This window comes from Photinus pyralis, unplaced genomic scaffold (assembly GCF_008802855.1).
Source record: "Photinus pyralis isolate 1611_PpyrPB1 unplaced genomic scaffold, Ppyr1.3 Ppyr1.4_LG8, whole genome shotgun sequence".
NCBI lineage: Eukaryota > Metazoa > Arthropoda > Insecta > Coleoptera > Lampyridae > Photinus > Photinus pyralis.
In genome coordinates this window covers 19,607,225-19,630,670 of record NW_022170819.1, presented here as the reverse complement: position 1 = coordinate 19,630,670, position 23,446 = coordinate 19,607,225, and the positions used below count along the sequence as shown (strand labels likewise).

General features: G+C 34.8%; 2 protein-coding genes across 4 annotated transcripts; one reads left to right on the top strand and one right to left on the bottom strand.

Moving 5' to 3' along the window:
• Positions 1 to 75: 75 nt before the first annotated feature.
• Positions 76 to 22,191, bottom strand: LOC116177962. Of its 3 annotated transcripts, none has more exons than XM_031497162.1 (7): positions 21,806 to 22,191; positions 20,525 to 20,677; positions 6,326 to 7,252; positions 6,191 to 6,274; positions 5,819 to 6,050; positions 1,552 to 1,820; positions 76 to 1,505 (listed from the first exon to the last, which is right to left on the bottom strand). In XM_031497162.1, exons 1-7 carry the CDS (start codon positions 21,956 to 21,958, stop codon positions 1,362 to 1,364), a joined length of 1,962 nt encoding a protein of 653 aa, XP_031353022.1. In that variant the 5' UTR covers positions 21,959 to 22,191; the 3' UTR covers positions 76 to 1,361. The 3 variants fall into 3 exon arrangements, with proteins under 3 accessions (XP_031353022.1, XP_031353021.1, XP_031353023.1); XM_031497161.1 differs by having other exon boundaries at positions 6,098 to 6,274; positions 21,806 to 22,190; XM_031497163.1 differs by lacking the exon at positions 21,806 to 22,191 and adding an exon at positions 21,649 to 21,785 and having other exon boundaries at positions 6,098 to 6,274.
• LOC116177964 (chondroadherin-like) lies at positions 9,355 to 15,666 on the top strand. The gene is made up of 5 exons (XM_031497164.1): positions 9,355 to 9,469; positions 14,037 to 14,397; positions 14,442 to 14,864; positions 14,911 to 15,305; positions 15,352 to 15,666. The coding sequence occupies exons 1-5, from the start codon at positions 9,461 to 9,463 to the stop codon at positions 15,547 to 15,549; spliced, it is 1,386 nt and encodes a 461-aa protein (XP_031353024.1). The 5' UTR covers positions 9,355 to 9,460; the 3' UTR covers positions 15,550 to 15,666.
• Positions 22,192 to 23,446: the final 1,255 nt, after the last annotated feature.

Sequence of the window (23,446 nt, the reverse complement as noted above, 5' to 3'; positions counted from 1 at the left end):
TGTTATACATCTATTCTGTAAGATGTTATCCTGCTCCACTATTGTATAATTGTATTTTTTTAATTACACAATAAATAACTTTGATTAGCAGCCATGTTTATTTGTAAAAAAATATTCTAACACTAATAGCGATTTTGTTAAGTTATTACAAGAACAGATCTTATTAAACTTAATTATTCCTTACTGTAACAGTAAGTGCAACAGTTAGGAGTTACAGTCATACACGTCAAGGAAAAGACCAATACGTCAATGCACAATTATCATCTCTTTTCCGCAATAAAATTCACAACCGACCAATCTCGTAACAGTATATAAAATGCCTATGTTACATTAAAACTATTAATGCCAAATTGTATATTAAATTTGAGTATTGGTACGTAAAGTGTAAATAGGTAAGAAACGTTCAGTCACTCAGTTCGGGAAGGGCTCTTAGAATTTCACGTAAACAATTAACAATTACCGTCTTTCAAAAATTATACAACAATTAATCCAAAATAGATTAAACTATTCCAAAGCTGCCAAATTAGAGAATAAAATTAAACATCTAAGGCAATGGGCTTAAAAGTAAAAAAAAAGGTATACAATACTGATTTTGGATCATAATAAGTTAATATCAAAATAAAATTAGGGTAAATATGTTAGAAATATCACTCTTTTGTTAATACTACAATGTTACGCCACTCTAGACTTCACTTTATAACTATTTGAATTCGTAGTAAAAGACGAATTTAAACAATTATAACACAAATGGTAGAGAGCCTACGTAGAAAACTGCTGCTTTAAAAGCTTAAAAATAATACAAAAACGTCACACTACACTACAAAATGTTGCTAATCGCTACTGTTAAGGTTATTAAATAAAAGTACAAATCAATTATCAACCGGTTTAGGTAAAAAAGTACAGAAACGATCATAAATTACAAATATAAGTAGGTCACTTACTCCAAATATAACATTACTAGTATCAAACGTAACAGATTTCATAAACGTGCCGACAATTCAACATGCTTCAATTTAACAATTACAGAAACTACTTAAAAAATACTGAGTATTGCCAATGACATGTAAAAATAATACTACAGATAAATACACAGAAACTTAAGGTACTGGCATACACGTAAGCAAAATGTCACTGAAATAATAATATAATAATAAACGGTAGATTTATAGCTCAAAATATCACCATTGGTTGCTGTATGAACCAACACTTAAGTAATTGAGTTATGTAATAATGAGTATTGTTAGTTGCATTTTTGTAAGTACGTTTTATACGTAGAGAGCAATTAAATACGTATATAAAATAATTTACTCGATGGCGTCCATTTACTACAATCGTCAATGACAGGCAAAAATGAAATAATACTAATGAGTTTCCGTTTCGGCCATTTGAGTTGCAACGAGATTAAGTGGCAGATCGGTAATGCTGTCGTCGTCTGAATCGTCCATTTCCAATGTCGATCCGATGGTAGATTCCTCCTTTGGCAAAATCGGATGAAACTTTCGCGTCTAAAAGCGTACTTAAAACAAATGTCGTGCGATTGGGAATGCTCACCTGAATATTTGTATAGCTCGGATTCGCGTGGCCCTGCAGTGCCATGACCAGGTGGGGTTGAATTTGTCGGCGCAGCGCGCTCAGCATGTCCTCCGTGTCGGCCTCGCTGTTACTATTAACTATTTTTGGAGCGACGGGAATTTGCCTCCTTAATGCGGTCAGCATTTCATCCGTGTCGACTTCGGAAATGTTCGACTTGCGGTTTCCCTTACGAGGTGTTTCATACGAATTTTCGTAATCCACTTCGTTTGTACTGCTCGATTTCTTACCTAAAACGCACTCACTATATTTTCCAATGGGAGCAATGTACAATAAATTAATGGGCAGAAAATTAGCGTCAGGTAAAAAAGTTTTCGGACCTAACCTAATTTTTTTTAATGGAACGCCTTGTATATTGTAGTCTAAAAAGATAGTATATTAAATTCTCTCTTCAAAAATATAACACATCAGTGGTAATATTTAAAAAAAAGATTCAAAAAAATTCGAAAAAGATTTTTAATTTTTTTAAAACCTTTCTTTAATACTTTTGTATCAGTATTGATCTCATTAAATTTTTCCACCGTTATATTTTTGAAAAGATAATTTAATATGCTTTTAGATTAAAATATACAGGAGTGTTCCATTAAAAAAAAAAAAAAGATCCGATAACTTTTTTACCTGGCCTCGTATCTAAAGAAACTCTTGTAATCAACATTTTTCTGTGTCTCTTTTAATTAAGAAAATATAAGATCATTCTAAAATTGACACTTTTTTAACTTTCCCTCGTACCCTTTAATTTGCAAAGTGTCCTTGGTGGAGTCCAATTATGAAAAGCAGTTTTCTTTAAAAAAAACATTTGAAAACCAAATTTGAAGTGTAAAACATCATTTTCCGAACACCCACCCTGTATTTTTTTTATTTTTTTAAATTTTGCCTTTATTTTTGAGTGGGCGGGGTTTCAGCCAAGGCTGCTCTACCAACCCAACCCACTATACATTTACAAATATCCATTCCCGAACCCGGATTCTAACCAGGGACCCCTTAGCACCGCAGTCCAGCATTAACTGAACTGTATAAGCTTTTTGACCTGGTAAAATCATTGGAAGTTGTAGAAAAGATCATTTGAGTGGAAACGGAATTTTTGATAACCACCTAGGTACAAGGTGTCCCATTTTCCACACTTATAGAATATCTTCGTAATTGTCGTGTTATCTTTTTGGGACAAACTTAAAATGGTAAAATCAAAATTTGAAAATGGTCACTCGTTTAAGAGATACAGGAGAAAATCAACAAATTATCAAACTTCAGAATGACCCTATATGTTCTTAATTAAAAGATTAAAAAAAATGTTTATTAGAAAAGTTTCTTTCTGATGATTGTTGAATAATCTGCCATTTCCAAAGTTTATGGGGTCAGGTAAAAAAGTTATCGGATCTAACCTCAATTTTTTAATGGAACACCTTGTTTAGTCTCTTTAGTCTCATCAAAAATGTAACACCAGGGATATTTTTAAAAAATGTAAGATTCAAAAAAAATTTTTTTTAATCAGTTTTTAAATCAATATTTATCATATTAAATCTTTCCTAATATGCTATCTTTTTAGATTAAAATATACATGGTGTTCCATTTAAAAAATGAGGTTAGATCCGATAACTTTTTTACTTGACCCCGTATATTTATTTTGAAAATACCAGATTGTTCAAGATTGACACTTTTTTTCCCCCTGTATCTCTTATGCTAGCAAAGATTTCGAAATTTTGATTATACCATTTTAACATATGCTTTATTTATAAATTTTCCTCAGTGGGATCCACAAGCAGTTATCTTTAAAAAAATTATTTTAAAGCGTTTCATATCATTTTTTGAATGCCCACCCTGTATAGGATTTTTGACCTGGTGAAATTATTGGAAGTCTTATAAACGATTGAGTTGAAACGGAATTTTTCATAACCATTTATGTACAGGGTGTCACATTTTCGGCAACTTTTATAGGGTATCTCCATGATTGTTAGTGCTATCAAAAAAGTAATATAGGCGCCATGTGCTCTTTTTGGGTCAATCTTAAAATGGGTAAAATCACAATTTGAAAATATTCAGTTGTTTAAGAGACACGGGCGAAAATCATCCATTTGGCGATTTAAGATGGCCGACAACAAGGAACAAAGAATGTGATTTTGTTTTCTGTTAGGGAAAACTACAGCCAAGTCAATGGGGATGCAACTGATGACATGCCACGCCCTGGGCAACAGAAATAAATGACAAAAACATTCCACGTGTAAGTGATGAAGATCATCGAAAAACCATTGATCAAGTTTTTGAGCAAACAAATTTATCATGGAGCACAACCCAGCTAATTTTCAGTAATATGGATGAAGTCAAAGGAAACACGCATCAGGAGTTCCAGAACTGTTTTCAGCAATGGGGGAAACGTTGGAACAAGTGTATTAATGCACATGGACTAAAGGACTGAAGGGGACTAAAGTCCTGTAAATGTTGGGTTCAATAAAAACGTAAAATTAAAAAAATCAAGTTTTTTTGGGATACCCCTCGTAAGTATACGGGGTCAGGTAAAAAAGTTATCGGACCTAACCTCATTTTTTAAATGGAACACCTTGTAAATTATAGTCTAAAAAGATAGCATACTAAATTTTCTCTTAAAAAATATAACACACCAGGGTTAATATTTAAAAAATATTAAAGTGATTAAAAAAAATTCAAAAAAGTTTTAAAAAGATTTTTGAATTTGTTTAAATCTTTTTTTAACTTTTTGTATCAATATCTCATTAAGTTTTTCTAATGTTATATTTTTAAAAGATACTTTAAATTTAATATGCTATTTTTTAGATTAAAATATACAGTGTTCCATCAAAAAATAATCTAAATCCCATCACTTTATTCAACAATCATTATAAAAAAAACTCTTGTAATAGGTAAACATTTTTCTGTGTCTCTTTTACTTAAGAAAATTTATGATAATTATGAAATTGACATTTTTTTAATTTTCCCCTGTATATCTTAAGCTGGCGAATATTTTCAAATTTGATTGTACTATTTTAAATTTGACCCAAAAAGAGCACATGACCCCTATATTACTACTACTACTAACAATTACAGATATACACTATAAAAGTTTTGAAAATGGGACACCCTGTACTTACTGTTTAGCCAGACTTGTATGTAAAAGGTGGTTCAAAATCGTTGGGATCTCCGTAACAGTGATAGATACAGTTTAAGTTAAATAGGGGCAAATTTGCCCCTTTTTGGGAATACCAAAAACGCTTTTGGAACTTTTTTTTAATCTTTGAAAATAACAAAGATATCATCAAAAAATTATAAATGTCAATGTCCTTTTTCATTTTCCCATCATTTCATGAACAGTTCTTGTTAGCACCTTCTAAGCTAGACTACTACTTTCTTATTTCTTATGGGCGCCATATTGGATTTTAACGGACAAAGACAAAAAAATAATAACTAATCTCTTCCGACATGGAGACTGATCAAAATAATAAACCAGAGGGGGCGTCCCAGGATACCCCTCAACCTATGTTAAGGTCACCAAGCCTCAACAACACACCAAACCATGCAAGCGCATCTCCGGCGCTGAACAGAAGAGGGAAAAACTGGACAAGGTGATCCAAATGAGTCAAACTGGTTATGAATCATTTGAGGTGCGCTAAAATTTTCATTTTAAGATTTTACCTGCTTTATTTTAAGTGAAAAAATTCTAAACAAGAACGTTGCTGCCATTTTTCAATTCTTGTCGTTAAGAAGCGGTAGATAGACGAATTACAGTAAATTACAGGACGAGGAAAGGCTTTACAAGTGATAAAATTTACGCGAAGGAATATTTTCGAGTCGAAAACCTGCTTGTCAAAGAAAAACTGAATTACACAAACTGACTTAACTCAACAAACTCATTTATTTTAGCCTTTATTTTTGAGTACCAGAAGAGAATACTACCCACGTCAATAACATAAGTTTTTGATTTGTATAAGGTAGCGGTCAATTATTTTTAGAAAATTGCATATTCATTTTGTTTGAATTAATTTTAATATTCCTAAAGAAATCGGCCTATGAGAACCATTTGCATGGAACAGATTCTGCATTGTATTTACTGATAAGAATCAAATCCAAACAAATGATTTTGGCTATTTTCTTTCATTGATTGGATGTATCAGTAATTTATTGTCGGAAATAACAGATCAAACGAAAAATAGAAGTGAAGATTGATATAATTTACAGAAACTTAAAATGCGGATCTTTTTTGGTTTGCTTAAGAAGTGTTTACCTTTGCTTTTCTCTTTCTCAATCCCAGACTCGGACGCCTTCGGCCTCCGGCGTCTCGTATGAATCGTGTCTCTTCGCATCGTGTGAGGACGATCGACGCCGTGCAGCTTAAAATACAAGCCGCAGGCGTTGCAGACCATTTCACCTTTAACGTTTCTTCTCCATATCGTTGTGGTTTGTGTACCGCAGTTTGTGCAAGAGAGGTCGACACGACGTGCCATTCCCGCTCCACCCTAAGTATACGAAGTAGGTACATTATAAATATTACGCATTCCCTCACCTTTGTTTTCACGATTTGCAAATTAAACCAAGGATTATTACCAGTGAAGTCTGGCATGTATTCTACCTCTTCAGAATCTTGACACGGACTTACCTCTCTTCCCGTAGGTTCATCCAAAGTAGCCTTCGTTGGAAATGTTTGTTTTCGTCTTCCCAGTTTGTTTCCTGTTGCATCGAGCTGAAACGAGACGAATGTTACAACTGGGCTTCAATTAGCGATTAAAATTACCGTCAAATCTCTTCCAAAATTATTTCTGTGATCATCAAAGGTCGCAGGTACGTTTGAGGGCGCCGGCGTGATGCTCATCCCCAATTTACGACAGGTAATCAACTTCCTTAACAACTGGCTGGCTTCCCCCGTTAACGACTGTCCCTGAGAGTGGCCATTTTGCGATAAAGCTTTCCAGAGCTGCCGTTCTTCTTGCTGTTGATCGGGTGTGGGTGACGTGGCGCTTGCCGTTGTCGAATTTGAATGCTCGTCCACTCCCTGAGACATATCGACCTCTAAACGTTCCGGATCTGAACTATTACTATAATCAGAAGCTGCGTCGTTCACTTCTTCCTTAATAAATTCTATTTCAGGCACACACGTTACATTTTCAGGTTTCTTATTGGATAGATCGGCAGGTTCTGAGGGATACATTTCACGAATGACGCTATTGGTTGTATGTATAGGCTCTATACTTAAAGCTGATTTTTCTTTACTAAAATTGGGATCCGCATTAACGGAGGCGTGATCTGCAGGTAAAATGGGTAACGACTGTTTGCAATCTGCATTCGTGGAAAGTATCGGAGTGATTTGTATTGCGGAATCGTTCTTTAAACGCGTTAGGGGGTCCAGCACTCGTTGTTCGTAGTCCATAACAGGCCTGATCGTTAGCGCGGGCGGCGGCGAGGTTCGATCTTCTTTTTTTATCGACAGATCTCTGCCCATTTCTTCTTCTTCTTCGATGATAACTTCTTGCTTTATGTTTAGTATGTCTGGAAGATGCTCGGAGCTTTCTAATTTACGGGTTTGTTCGGATGTGTAATCGGTTAATCGTGAAGATCCGTCTAGAACGTGAAGAGAAACTGCTTTCTCGCATGGAAGTTTTGTTGTATGCGAATTCGAGGTTAATAGAGAGTCTAACATTTCACTTGATTGTTCCAATTTTTCCTGCAAAAGAGAAACAAATGATATTTCCGTGACAATAACAGTAAAATACATAGAGCGTGTTGTAATGTAAATGTTATACGAATGGTACAGAGGGGGCAACCACTCGTGGGAACATTTCTGCAAAATGTAGTTTGCATTAGTTGGATAGGTAAATTAGAAGGCTTGTTTTTCTTTTCTTTCTTTTCATTATTCACTTTTGTTTCGTTCTTTCCTTTCTGTTCTCTCTTGATCTTTTCTTTATTTCCTTTCTTTTCTTTCTTATTTTCTAGAGCCCAAAAATGCACATTATTAAATTGTATCGACAATATGCACCACTTTTAACGATTCAATAACAATACAAAATTTCTATTTTTTTCTATTTTTGAATTGAACACAACAATTGACACTGCAGCATCATTTAGTACTATTTTAAACCAATATGAAATATACAGTGCTATTCATTTAGAAGTAGACATAGGGATTTCCTATATATGTCTACTTTTAAATGACAAAAATGCTTCTCTGATTCTCTAATTTTATGCAACCGAAATAACATGCGCACGTATTTTGACAATATCAAGTTTTTCTTCAGATGAATACATCGCACACGGACGAAAATTTAAATACGTTAGCCAAAGCAATAATATTTCAATTAATTAATATGACAGCAAAATCTCCATTTGTTTTAAGAAGTTATTGTAGTTGCATAAAATTAGGCGTCTTTCAACAGGTTTTTGTCCTTTAAAAGTAGATATGGGAAATCCCTATGTCTACTTCTAAATGAATAGCACTGTATAATCTCTTTTTCGTTTTCGAGTTTGGTGTAATAAAAATGATGCCTTAAACACAGTGGAACATTGACTTATTCTTGTGCATAATCACAATCCTGAGTATCAATTTCGAGAATTTAAAGCCGGTTTGATTGGATTCGCGAATCATGTAATTTTTTTCCACTAAACCTTGCATTCAGCACACAATGTGTATAATGGTTTTTTTTTTTCAAAAAACGTGTCTAATATCTAATATTCGGATTTGGGTATAATTTTGCATGAACGCCCATGCTCTGCTTTTGTGGGTACTATTTGTACTGTATATATTTTGTATCACGAAGATAAGTTACCAAGGTGGTGCAAAAAGTCCACTGTAAGTACTACCAAAGCGATTTGTTTCCACACTTCTAAAAGAAGGAGCATTCTGCAGGGAGATACAAGATCAAATTATTACCAGAACAGTCAATTACTGCAAGTTATTTAAAATTTTTTGATTTGTATAAACTAGTGGTCGATTATTTTAAGTAATTTGCATAAGAAACTTTGGTTTGAAGTAATTTTCATATTCCTAAAGGAATCGACCCACGAAAATCACTTGCATTAAACAGATTCTGTATTGTATTTATTGTTAAGAAGCATTGATTAGGAATTTTGCATTTAATTTCAGTGATACTATTCCTTTCGTTAGATTAAATTTTGTTTTTATTAATGTATTTCAATCAGGTGCGATCAAACCCAAGCATTATATTTTGAATTTGTAAATGTAAATAAGCAGCTACACTGGTCCTTGATGCATTATGGATACCATTAGTATTAGTCACAAAAGGTTTTAAAAAGTGAGGTGTCATGATAAATTGAAAAATTTCAAAATTCGGTAGCCCAGTAATGTCCATTGTTACCTGGAATGTTGGGTTACTCGCAGACAGATAATGAAATACACGACTTTGCCGCTTTAATGCTTGTTTTAAATATTAACATAGGTAACCAAAATCATCTAAAAATTACTTAACAGAGCTGAAATTCTAAAATATTAATTTTTCTGGCTCCTTATTGACGGTTAAGACGGCGCTAAAAGTTAGAGCAGGTACTTCTATCTTCTGTCTTCAACTCTTAAAAGAAATAACTACGAACTGAAACAACACCTTTCGTAACGAAGCGCCTCTAGATACCACGTCTTCAATAAAGCTGGTAGCGGTCATCTATATACTGTGTGTTCATAAATTGTAGAGCCACCCCTTCAGGGACTAAGAAGTAAATTTGGTTAATGCTGCACCATTGATTGCATGGGCCCCTCTAGAGGAGTCACTTTAAACCACGTAGGTACAGGTACTGATTACAGTCATTCTATTAAGTCTCCTTATCGCTACGGTTGTGAGTTTTCAGATTATATCGTTTACTTAATGATAAATGGAGAAAAATAGGCGAATATAATAATCGGCAAGTTACAAAACAACAAGTGATGAAGCAGGTAAGTAGCGCTTTCATTTTACTGTTATTGTCTGAATTTGTATTCACTTATGTGATATATCACAAATGGGAACATAGACCCCCTGCAACGTAAGGTTGGTTCAATATTGGTATAATATGAATCATGTTCTTTGTAATCTGTGACTAAGTTTTCATTAGAATTTATCAAATTTACCTATGGCATCGTGGTGTAATGCCGGGTACGTACAGTCGTTGTGAAAACCATCAAACTTTCTTCTGCCTCTTATTGCTATTCTGTAGCCCCCCTCTCCTTTGGGCGCTGGATTTGGAAGCTTATTACCACACTATTGTAAAAATATTCCTTGGCGCAATTGACGCTTCCACTCGTTACCCTACTCACCGACTCCAGTAATCCTCCCTCCTGTAACAGAACACCATTTGGTAACAAATGGTCTTCGGGCTACAATCATGACTCCAAATGCAATTTTTTCACGATCATTAAAAAATTCTTTGCTCTCTTTAAAACAGAACGGCAGGAGGGAGGGAGGGTCTCTCCGTACTGTGCGTGCAATCGTCGCACAATTTCGATCGATGTCACCGCCCCTTTGACAAACAATTGAATAATTCTTGGCTGCACGAAGGTATATATGTACTTGTATTGAGAGAAGCCCAAATTATAGTGTGTATTAAACTCAATTGTGTATCAAACACGTATTGACTGTAGTTACTACGTGTTTGGATGGGCCTAGGTAATTTTTCACGAAGTAAAAGACCAATCTCCCCAATTGAAAGATCATTTTTTTCAAAATAAAGCCAGATTGTATGTTAATTGGAAGGACACTTCAAAAATTCTTCTTTAAAATTGTATGTTCAGTTACAATAAGATATACAGGGTACTCCAACCTCCAACAGTGCGTCGGTCTTTCCTAGCTCATACCTGGTAAAAGTATAAAAATCCTTTTGTGCAAATGACAACTAATAGGCCGCAAGACTTACAAACATATACAGGGTGGTGACTTGCGTAACGCATCATAGGGATTTCAATGTAAAATTCATAACATGTGATTATTGGCTCCCCAAATTATTTTAGAGCAAAAATGTATTAAAGTTTTTTGTAGAAAAATTTTTTTTACGCCATTCAACCGTATTAGTTTTCAATTTTTTTCATATAAAGACGGAAAATTGGAAAAATAAAACACGCATCTTTTTCAATAATCTGCAATGCCCTGGAATTTTCTAAAACAAAAAGATATCCAGTTATCAATTAGCAGCAGTTCAAAATGGATTTTATGATCGACTTGGTTACTTTCTTGCAGTTAATTGGTGACTTATTCGAACATTTATTGTAAATTGTTATATTAGGAAACCGTTTTTAGTAATTTGCTCTTTCTTTATGTTGCATCGCGTGTTGCATTCGCTATTCTAAATATAATTCTTTTCGATAGAATTTGATTTGTTTTATAGCAGACATTCCATGGCATAACGGATATTGGCGTGGTTTTTGTCATGGTACAATAAGACAGTTTTTATATTATAAAATTAAATGGCATCACAGATTATTGAAAAAGATGCGGGTTTTATTTTTCAAATTTTCCGTCTTTATTATGCAAAAAATTGAAAACTAATACGGTTGAATGGCGTAAAAAAAATTTTTCTACAAAAAACTTTAATACATTTTTGCTCTAAAATAATTTGGGGAGCCAATAATCGCATGTTACGAATTTTACATTGAAATCCCTATGATGCGTTACGCAAGTCACCACCCTGTATACACACGCTTGAAAAAAGGACAGACCATGGTGGTTCTATGAATGCTAAACAAAGATAGTAAATACAACGTAATGGGTTGCATACCCACAAAAATGCCTCGCTTTGTAATAACGTTCGACCCTTACCAGTTAGTATGGAGTTCAATGAACTGCGCATGTATAAAAATTATTTTTGAATGTACCACAAAACAGAAAATGTTAAGATTTCATTTTCATTTTCCCTACTTCCCCAGTCTGAAATGGACGTTTTCCGTTAGCACCTTCTATGGGCACTTTTTTTCAGAGTATCTGAATCTCTTATCAGAATTGCCGTAACACGCTAGCTACAGGCTACTATTTTCCTATTTCTTATGGGCGCCATATTGGATTTTTCGGGGTCAGATTAACAGTGAGACCTCTGGTGGCAGCACATTGTAATTAATACAGGTGGGCGACCACCGCAATTTCGTTTATTTACAATGACTAAAAGTAATCAATATTGTAGTGTTTACGATTGTAAAAGTAAATACACTTGCAAAAGTTTCATTTGGAATCAATATACTTACAACTTGAAGAACAAGGATAGTTTAAAAAGTCACATTTTATTACTGTACTTTCAAAAATTTTAAATGTGACCAGTGCCATTATGCAACCCAGCTTTTGTATTTGCGCAATCCCAATTTTTTTATTTGTTAAGATATTTAAATGAAATTTTGTAAGTAGGCACCTCGAATAAAAGTAAAACTAATGCCATATTAAATTTGTTTTGTGCATGCGCAGTCGGTTTTTTTAATTTGGTAATTTGTTAAGATATTTAAATGAAATATCATATCTACGCACCTCGATTAAAAATAAAACTAATGCCTAATCAAAAAAATTATTTTGTGCATGCGCAATATCAAAATTTTCATTTGTTCAGATATTTAAACAAAATTTTGTATGTAGGTACCTCAAATAAAAGTAAAACAAATGCCGAATCAAAAAAAACGGTTTTGCGCATGCGCAATCTCAAATTTTTTATTTGTTAAGATATTTAAATGAAATGTCATATGTACGCACCTCGATTAAAAGTAACTAATGCCGAATTAAAAAATTTATTTGACGCAGGCGCAATCTTAAATTTTTCATTGGTTAAGAAATTTAAATGAAATTTTGTATGTAGTAAAACTAATGCCGATTTGTTTTACAAGCTATTCTGATCTGGTGGGCCAGAAGTAACGCCTTAAGGTGTTGTAAAAATGATGTATGTGTGAAGATCTCGAGGATCGTTCGATATTCAGTTGTATCGGATTTTTTATTTCTTTATTTAATATGTGTGGCAGTCCCGGGTTACAGACGTTTTCAAATTGCATCAACAGCCGTCTGTGTGACCTAAAGAAAGTCGTGGTATGACTGCCAGAACCGCCACCTTTCCATGCCCTCCGAAGTACGGTTGTCAGGCTCAAGATGATCTGTACCACTAAAAACTGGCAAGTTGTGGGATTCGAACTCACCATCTGTGAGCTTAAAGTCCGAGTCTTAAACCGTTATGCCAAACTGAACAATCGTCATTCATTAAAGCACTGCACATTGTTTAATTTGTAGTTAGTGTAATTCTGCCACAACTGGTAATGACGTTTTAAAGCGTCATTGACGTAAGAAAATGTCGACGAGTTGTAAAGTTGTAAGAGAGCACTAGACATTGAATCATAAATTGTGATATTTAATTGTAATTAGGAAAATAAGTTAATTGCTTATTCAAGCTAATGCAAGACAGCCTCGAGTTATTAAGAAAAAGGCCTTTCAGTTTCACTTAAAAACCTGCTAGAATATACCCCACGTTTACAAATCGCTCCCACCTAAATTCGAAATTTGTAAATTACACCAGCGCCTCTAAATGTTAATCTGAATCGCGAATAGAGGGCAAAAAAGAAATTCAACAAGATCTAGTTACTTGTGGATGTTTTTTTTTTCAAAAATGAGGGTAAAACATTTATCAAATTTTTCTTGTAAATGTATGTAAAAGTGACAATTAATCTTTTTCTGTCCTCTATCTCATTCCTGAAAAATCCAATATGACCATAAAAAATGCCCATACAAGGTGTTAACGTGAACCGTCCATTTCCGACCTTTGAAGATGGGCAAATGAAAACAAAATTTGACATTTTCAGTTATTTGGTGACATCAGTTATTTTCAAAAATTTTCCAAAAATTTCAAATGCGTTTTTTTAATAACAAAAAGGGGCAACTTAAGAAAATGCACATCTGGTGCTGATAAGAGGAGACGGGTTTCATAATAGAGAGTTATTAAAAAAAATTTAAAGGAGTCTATTTTATGGGGGAAGTGGCATTTCCTTAAATACTGGAGACGAGTAAATGACACTGCTGCTTAGTTTTCACGAGGGTAAAACAGCGTGTACATCTGTTTGCGCTAAATTACGGGCAGTCAGCTCTGTTTTTTTTTTTGAAGACGCAATTCCGCATTTTTAGCGTAACACAACAGTCCGCACATGTTCACTATATGTGATACGTTTTTTTTAAATAGGACCAGTTACGGTTAAAGTTAAAAAAAATATCTCTATAAGTAAGACGGTTTGCGCATGCCCACATCTAATTTTTTGCTATATGCGATATGTTTGTCTTTACTAGAAAGATCAATGTTTAAAATTTCAAAGAAATATTTCTGTAAAGATGAGAGTTGACATTGTGCAGTTTGCGCATGCGCACATTAATCATCAGGTGCCAGAGCTATACTCTATCAAATACGAAAAGACCGAACTAAATATATTGAAAACTGTAGTAATTAGGGCTATCGATGGACGGACGGGCAGAGCAAGTAGCTGCAGTAACACACCAAACTTAGTATATTTCCTGTTACAGATATTTCTGTCCCTTTCCTTGCTGGTGGCCTTTGCTAGGCCGGATCGTATTTACGAAAATTCTACAGAGCTCTGTAGTAAAAAATGCGCCTGCAATTTATCACAGAACAACGAGACACTTTACATAAACTGCGAGGGTAGAGGAATTACGCACACATTAGCGAACTGGCCCAAACATCCGAGTTCGTTACAGGCCACATTTAGAAATAGCACAATTACAACACTAGATCCGATGCCAGGCAGTGACGCTAAGGAGATCAGATTGATCTACTCAAATTGCAAAATCAAGTACCTAGCCTCTGGCCTGCTGGAAAATGCGATGAATGTAAAATACTTGGATCTAAGCTACAATGAAATTGAACGTAAGTAACAACACTGTTTGCAGATTGCTAAATTGTCATTTCAGGCGAACAACTAAGCGCAAATGTTTTCAAGGGTCCATACAACAACACAGTTTATGAACCAATCCTGTTGGAATATCTCGACTTGTCCTACAACCGACTACATAGCTTATCGAAAAATGTATTTATACACACTCCCAACCTAAAATACCTAAATTTCGAAGGAAACAGGCTACGAGTCATGGATCACGTAACATGCTTAGCCTTGGCGAAACTAACACAATTGCAGGATTTCAATCTAGCGAACAACAGACTAACGGAAATACCTCACGATGCAGTGAGACACTTCCCAAACTTGACCGTGATAAATTTGTCGCACAACGAACTGGACTTTGTTCCGGAATCTTTAGGTTACGTAGCGAAATCGCTACAAATATTAAACATTAGTGACAACCCCATCATCGAGTTCGAGATTCACACTTTTGAAGGCAAGTGACCCGAGATCCGACCTCCTTTAGATGTTGACGCTTTTAGGACAGCAAAACATTTTGAAAATTTTCGCCGATAATTTAGGCGAATTATCACTAATTCGACCGAGGGCTTTTACTCCGCTGAGACATTTGGAAGTGTTCAAACTGAGCCACTGTTCTAAACTGAGCGAAATTGACGAGGAGGCATTTTTCAACGTGACTACTCTCGAGGAGGTTTATTTAAACGGTAATAACTTGAAGACTCTACCAACTACGCTACTGCCATGGGACACGTTACGTGTGTTAAACATTGAAGACAACAATTTCGAGTGCGACTGCAACCTTTACAATTTGACGGTCAATTTTCCAAAAATTGCGCATATGGTTAGTTGCATCGAACCGAGTAGTCAACTGAGTGTAGAGTTGGTTACGTTAACAAATTCGACATGCGCAAAAACGGTAGGTGTCACTAGCGGGTTTCTAAATGAAAGACAATTTGTTTTAGAATAAACGTATATTGGGCGCACTAGTATATGGCCGCGTGCGAGTGATGAGAATAACTTTGACCACCCTCATCATATTGTTCATCCTAGTTGGGACATTTGCCATGTGGTTGGCTCACACTAAGTATAAGATGTACAAACGAACGTCAGGATATCCCTTTCCTGTCGTATATAGTCCCATTTCCAGCAATAGGCTTTAGTTCAATAAGTTCGGACACTACAGTAGTTGATATCAAGTATTTTTTATCCGTTGTCTGGATTGGTGTACAGAAGTTGTGTTGTTCTTAGTTGTTTTTTTATATACTTTTACTTTTATTGTTGTAAAAATGAAAAAAATAGATCTAAATTATGTAAAACTGCTATAATGATTTGATTAACAACAATGGGCGAGTAGCCAAAATGTTACAAGAATTACCAAGCAACCTTCTGCAAAGGCACCTCTAAAGGGCATTAAGTACAGTCAAACCAACCAAACAAGTCTGTCAAGAAGGCGATGATAGCAAAAATGCAGTCTACTTCTGTTCCTCATAGTGAAGAAGACTCTCCCTACTCCCTACTGTTCCTAATTTACTTAGGCCCAGTTGGACAATGTCAGTTTAAACTTCAGATTGGTTTAACTGACAGATTTTAGAAACACGATTGGTCAACTTTAGAAATATTAGCCAATCAAATTCTTTAACCCACAACTTAACTATAAACTGAAGTTTAAACTGACATTATACAACTGGGCCTTAAAGTAGGTACATATCTTCTCTACTGTTTAGCATAGCGTAAGTTCACCAGGTCCTGCTGTTGACAATAGCGCAGGATCATCTTTAAATAGCGTGACAGTACTATTAGAGAATGTCAATGCAAAAAGTTTCCATCTCTCCTTTGCTAGAAACAGGAGAGGTATAAACGAAATTTGTTTAGAAAATTCTTGAAACGTTTCTGTAACGCCCAGGAGAGGTTCTGCAGGTGCCATCTTTACCTTCTTTACTATCACCACTACCTCCAACCCCTACACGTCACAAGAAAATACTGTTAACACAATCGCCAGTTGACAATCTGCTGTTTCTGTATATCTGCGTTACTACTGATTGGCTATTTTATTCTACTATTGCGCAAAAACAAGTAGCTGGCACCCTCAAACAGTTACAAAAAATTAATTTCAAACTTGCAATTTAATAAGCAATTAATGTAGAGGAAGGTTTAGCAACCCATAGCACAGTTTGTAATTTATTTCGAGTCTAAATGCAGTTTACCCTTGGGGGGGGGGGGCAGCTTAGCACCCCCCCTTTCCTAAAAAAACTTGTGCCAAATGGACGGAGTTATGAATTCCACACTACAACAATAAATAAGCACTTTATTATGTTTGTTTGTTATATTTATTCGATAATTGGGTGAAGTTAATGGACATCATAGTGCTAATTGCTAAAGCAACTTGCTTAAGGGACAAGAAATTATGGTGCTAAACAAAAAGTACAAAAGTAGGAACAATTAAGTAGCCTACTCTGTCACATAAAAAAGTCACATAAAAAAAGGAGACATATTTGTAATAACAGAAATGCAGAAAGTGTAGGGTTTTTTATTATTAATTTTTCTTTTCCATTCCATTGGTAGGTGCCTGTATCTAGACAGAATAGATTTGCCGTAGGAGGCGAACTAGCAACCTCATGATCCGGCTGATGTGGTAGCGTGGAATAAACTACTGGGAAAGTATTCTGAAATTGACAATTTTTTATTTTCCCCCGTATCTCTAAAGCGGGCGAATATTTTCAAATTTTACCATTTTGAGTGTGACCCTAAAAGAGGACATGACGCCTGACACCCCCGTACAATCAACAGTCGAACTTGTGCACGTAAATATTTTGGGCAACGAAACTTAGTTAAATTCAGTTAGAAACCGAATTTAAACGAGCTGGAATAACTACAAATAACAAATATTTGAGGAGGAGGGGGGGGGGGGAAATCGAATTACGGCAATTTCCAGCAAAGGTCAAAGACAAAAGTGTTTGTGGAACAATCAAAACTCAAAAAACAAAAACTGGCTTTAGTAAAATTGAATATTCTGGTTAATTTTGATAGTTTGTTTAATTTGTCAAAAACTGATCACAGCATTCGATTCTATGAGAAAAAAATACAAAAAAATCCATATTTTTGAACACTTTCTTTCAGTACCGAGTGGTTCAAATTCATGGCTCACCATTGGAATCTCCGTAACAGTGTAGGTTAAATGGGGGCACAGTTGCCCCTTTTTGAGACTAAAAAAAGCATTTGAAATTTTCGAAAAATCTTTGAAAATAACTGAAAATATCTTTTGTTTTCTTTTCCCTACCTTAAACGGTCAGAAATAGACAATTCCCGTTGTACCTTCTGAATCTGAATACCAGAATTTCCATAACACGCTATTTTTCTAATGTAGTGTCGAGCAAGCCGAAAGCGAGCTTGGCACAGCTAGGAAACGCTCGTAGATTCACTCCTCTAGGTCGACGGTAAATATTTTTTGATTTTTTTAAATTATTTAACCTTTGTTTAAATTTCTTTAAATATTTTATAATTTTTTGAATTTTTCTTTAATTTCTTTTAATCACTTCAATTTTTTTTTAATATCATCCCTGGTATGTTAAATTTTTGAACAGAGAATATAATGTGCTATTTTTATAGAGGTGTTTATTACAAATGTTTCTTTATAAAGATTGTGGAATAATATTCTGTTTTTAAAATAAGTACATACCCGGGGTCCTTGACGGGGTCAGATAAAAAAGTTATCTGACCTTTTTTTAAATGTACATTTTAACCTAAAAGTTCTCTTTTCAAAAATTTACCACATTTATCTGAGCCTGTATACTGATTTTGAAAACAGCAGATTATTCAACAATCATTACAAAGAAATGTTGTAACAAACATTTTTCTGTCTCTCTTTTAGTAACTAGTTATATAGGGTCACTCTGGAATTGGCAATTTTTAATTTTCCCCTTATCTCTTAAGCGAGCGAATAAAATATACAACGCGTTCTATTTAAAAAAAATAGCTTAGGTCCGGTAACCTTTTTACGTGACCCTGTCTACTTATTTTGAAAATTGCAGACTATTCAACAATCATTAAAGAGAAATTTTGTAATAAACATGAGTCTCTTTAAACTAAGAAAATATATGGTCATTCTGGAAACAAACGAATATTTTTTAATTTCGATTTTCGAGTTTGAATTTTTTTGGTCTTATAAACAGCGAATTTAATATGCTATCTGTTTAGATTAAAACATACAGGGAGTGCTATTTCAAAAAAAATAGATTGGGCCGATAACCTTTTTTCTGTTCTTATGTATTTTAAAAAAGGAAGATTATTCACAATCATAAAGAACCTTTTGTAATAAAACACCCCTCTAAAATTAGCATATATTGTCAAAATTAACACACCAGAGATGATATTTAAAAAAGATTCAAGTGATTATAAAAATTAAAGCAAGATTCAAAAAGGTATACAGGGTGTTCTATTTAAAAAAATTAGGTTAGGTTCATAATCTAAACGAGAAATTATTACTGATCCGTATTACAGTTGATTATTGATGTTTGTTCGTCTCCTCCTCCCACCTCAAAATGTTGATCAAACATTCTTCTACAAAATGAAAAATTTTAAGATTGCCATGTGGCGAACCTTCAAACTATAAGGTATCTGCAATATTCTAGAACAATTAATCTCTCTAAAAGAAAAAAAACGCAAAAGTGGGTACGGACAGACATACGGACGAACATACAAAGATATTCATATTTTTTGATCAATATGTGCGTTCTATTGGCTTTTATTAAAAGGTCACAATGTCAAAATTTCAGAGAAAAGTTTGCCATAAGAGGTCGATAAAGGTTATTTCAAGAAAACACAAACAATTGCGTGCAGCACTGCAGTTATGAACAGGAAAAATGAAAATACAACGCGATAATACTGCCATCTTTGATGTGGCGGCTGCACTACGAAACACTGACTTGTCCAATTTTACAACTTTTTCGGCGTCGATGTGTGTTTCCACTTGCACTGCATTTTCTATCTCGCAATTCCAACAATTGTGGAAAAATGGTGCAAAATCATTACAAACAGATCATCAGGTCCACCCTTCTACATGAACATCCCAATGGTGAGCCCCGAATGGGAACCATTTTTTTATGTGCAGCGTTTCTGTGCGTCTTAAACTTCAATATTACTTTTTTGAGTTTGTTCGTTTTTTTTACCTTCTTCTTCAAAAGGGAATTGTAATTGTTTTTATTACATCAAAAAGTATAAATAAAAACAAAGAAACTCGATTGCTGTCTCTGGTTCGAACATGCATATTTGTAAATGTATAGTGGGTTTGGTTGGTAGAGCAGCCTTAGCTGAAACCCCGCCCATTTAAAAATATCGACCAAAAATTAAAAAATAAAAGTACACTCACTTTCCAATTACAACTTCACCGGGTCGATAACCTTTTGGGGGTTTTTTTAATAAGCGAAGATCGAGGAAGGTAGAAAACACTTGATTAATACAACACTGCAACACAGCCCTTAAGAACAATAAGTCAAGTAACATTATCACTAGCATGGGGGTCATATAGTGTCCGGTTGTCATATAACCATCTTATTGTGTTTGTCAGTGTTGCATTGTCAATTGTTTTTGCTTGGTACTTCTGTATTCATGCCAAGCCAACTTTTAACATCTTAATTCCATCTTAAATTTTCTTTGTATGTAAATTAATTATGCACTAGTTACCTCGCTAATTACAGTACCTGTAAGTCAGTTTTTAAACTGTAAGTACCTACCTGTACATAGATAATGAAAATACAGGGTGGACATTTTGTCTGCAACTTTAAAACAACATTTTTTTAAAAGAAACTTTTTATGGTGTCCTAAATTATAAAAAGTCTGCTACCAATCTACATGCTTTAAATTTGTGTCAGTGGCGTACTTCTGCTTGGTCAAGGGGGCCATTTTTAGTTTTCATTACACACAGTAGTTGCTACTAAAATATACCCCCCTTAACCATGCAGAAATGACCACAAAAAAGATTGTTAGCAAACTAATAGATATCATAAAAGGCATTTTTTTAATGTTGTTTTGAAGATATCTTCAGTGTTCCAGACATTTCCACCCTGTATCATACAGGCTGTATGATATGTACCTGTGTAGTGGTATTGTACATAGACACCCTCTACTATTGGACCTTACCTGAGATGAACCGGTAACCTGACGAGCATAAGCTAAAAACTGGAACAGTAGCGTTTCAGATTTTCGTGCGGCTTCTTTGAATTCGTTCAAAACGTCCAGTTGATTGGCGCACCGAAAGCATATTACATGTGGAAGTGGATCCTTGTCAGACACCTACAAAAAAAAAGCCTTTAATTTTATCAGAGTCAAAATGGGAGAAGAAAATTTGAGTTTTCGCAAGTGCTTTGCCCCCCCCCCCCCACACCCTTAGGCGCTTACGATTGCCCGTACAGTTATGAAATAACATACACCCATATGTTTATTTTGTCAACATCCCCATTTTTATTTTTTTTGTATTAAAAAAATAAACAAAAAGAGGTGATGACAGGTAAAGAAAAAGGTGTACGCTATTACAAAACTACCTACTTTTTCACGTGGTAAAAAGTCAAGAGAGCGTTGAAATAACCTTAGAAAGTGTTTCCTGTTTACTCTTATCTTTAGATTTGCCTGCGAAGGAAAAACCTCTTAATCACGTTTACTTTTACGGGCAGTTTTCAATAGAATTGGTTTGGTTAATGGCAGCAGGTGATTTAAATAAGATCGTTGCTCCTCGGAACTTTATTCCCATAATTACACAATTATTTCCTGTTGGTTCATTATTTCCATTACCGCACAGCAGCGTTTAATGTTTATTTATAAACGCCGTTCCAAGTTAAAGAAAGAGAATGGGTGTAAAGAGACGGGTTACAAAAGATTCAAGGTGAATGAGTTGATTCACTGATAAGAGCTCAATGCCAATAAGTTTGGGCAGCAAAACGTGTTTTATCGGGGAATGTTAACACAAAAAAAAACACGGCGGACGCGCAAGCGAGAGGCATCCGTTATCACGTTAGGCTCATCTTATCATTGCTACACATCTTGCCGCTCCTTGCCTTTGCCAAACTTTCTCTACGTGCAGACGACCAGGTAAATCGGCCAGGTGTTTTATGGGAGAGTAAATACATCAACTACCTGGACGGTTGTAATTACACACACAATGCATCTAAGCAGGCTACAAGCCCACGCATCGCAGATGTTTCAGGAAACAAAAAGAAAATTATTTATTTTAGTGCACTCTGTAAAACGATCCCAAAATAGATTCCTACCGTTGCAGCTGCGATTCTGCACATGATTTCACCCGACGACCAACCCTACGCACATGCACGAAGAAATTACGTTCACAAATAAGACAACAACAAAAATTTACGCAAGATTAAGAGGTTACAAGTGACGAAATCGAAACGAAACAAATGAATCACATACCAGTATAGAGAGACACGTCATTATCTTAGTCGGGATGTTCCTGTCGGCGATATCATTTTCGAAAATAGATAAATTGATACCCCTATCAGTACTTTCCGGACATGATAAACAAAGACGACACACTTGATAAAACTTTGGCGGTACATTACACATATTTAAACACGTAAAAACACAAAAACAAAGCGACACATTAAGCTTAACGTTACATTTAACATAAAAACAATAATTTGCACAGCCTCCTTTATTGTTTTCGGGTTAAATTCGAAAGATTCACACGCGCACGACGATTCATTTCGTTTGTCAGAGCTGGGATATAAATTAAGGCACTGCCATGGCCACCTTGATTAAAAGGTGCAATGATTAGCGTACGATGGCTCTTATCACTATCTTCCGATATTCGCCGATAGGTGGCTAACGTTAAATTAAGTAAACAAGAAACCACAGATCTCATGATCAATAACATATTGGCTGTGCCTATAATGCCGAACAATTGGATTTCGCAGTTTCCAAAAATTTGGCCGTTCAAATAATTATGTACTTTTATTTTATTTGAGATTGTTTTTAGTGTTCGACACCGAATTAGTACAGAATAAACCATCTATCAAGTACAATTAGAGAATGCTTGCATCCAGATAATAAACGCAATTCGCAATTTTTTAAAGCTCTGGCGTTCATAACACACCAAAACAAAGAAAATTTGCTGTGCTAGCACAGATACCACCCCCACGAAAACGTCAAAAATTGTTTATTTTGTTGCGCATGCGTGAATCTACCCAAATTCAGCTCTTCCTTTTATGTAAGAACATGAGTACCAAATTTGGTTCCAATCGGTTCATCCGTTTAGCCGAAATGAGAGTACAGACAGACAGACCGACCTCATCGAGGTGTTTGATTCAGATTCCTGGTATTTGCGTCAAACGCAATTCTAAAGCCCGTTTGTAACGATCACTTATTTAGTCAATTTTTCAATAATTTTTTTAGGAACAAAAAAATTGAACATTTCATACATCAACTTTGATCAATTTTTTGGTAGTTATTTTAGGAACTGAAAGTTGTCCTATTTTTGTAAAGTTTAGAACCTGTCCTATTTTCTCTCAATTTTTTAGTAACTTTTGACAGATTATAGGGAATTTGTAAAATTAAAATTAAATTTATATTCATTTTTAAAGCTCACTATAATACGTTGACAGTAGATAGAGACCTTAGTTTACAGAAGATAATTATTTAGTCTCCAGATTTAATATAACATAGGTTATGTACAAATGTTTACATTTTACTGGTACTAAAAAATTGACAATATTATGGAATGTTACATACAGTTTCATCATTTATGACATTTTTAGGATAGCATTATCTTTATTGAAGTAAAAAAGAACTAAAAATTTGACTAAATAAGTAATCGTTGCAAACGGGCTTTAGCGACATAACAAAAGTGTTCGTGTATGCAGCCGTGTTCCCAAAAGGTTGTTGTTTGAATTTTTTAACAAATTTCGTGTAATCATGATTGTTTTTGGACAAAACAAAACAGTTCTGATTTATTCGTACGTATGTAGAATACCTATCATCATTGTTATCAAATAGGCTGTTAGAATGCATGCAGTAGCCTTTGAGAGGAGTCATGTTTACAAGTAGTAGACGAAC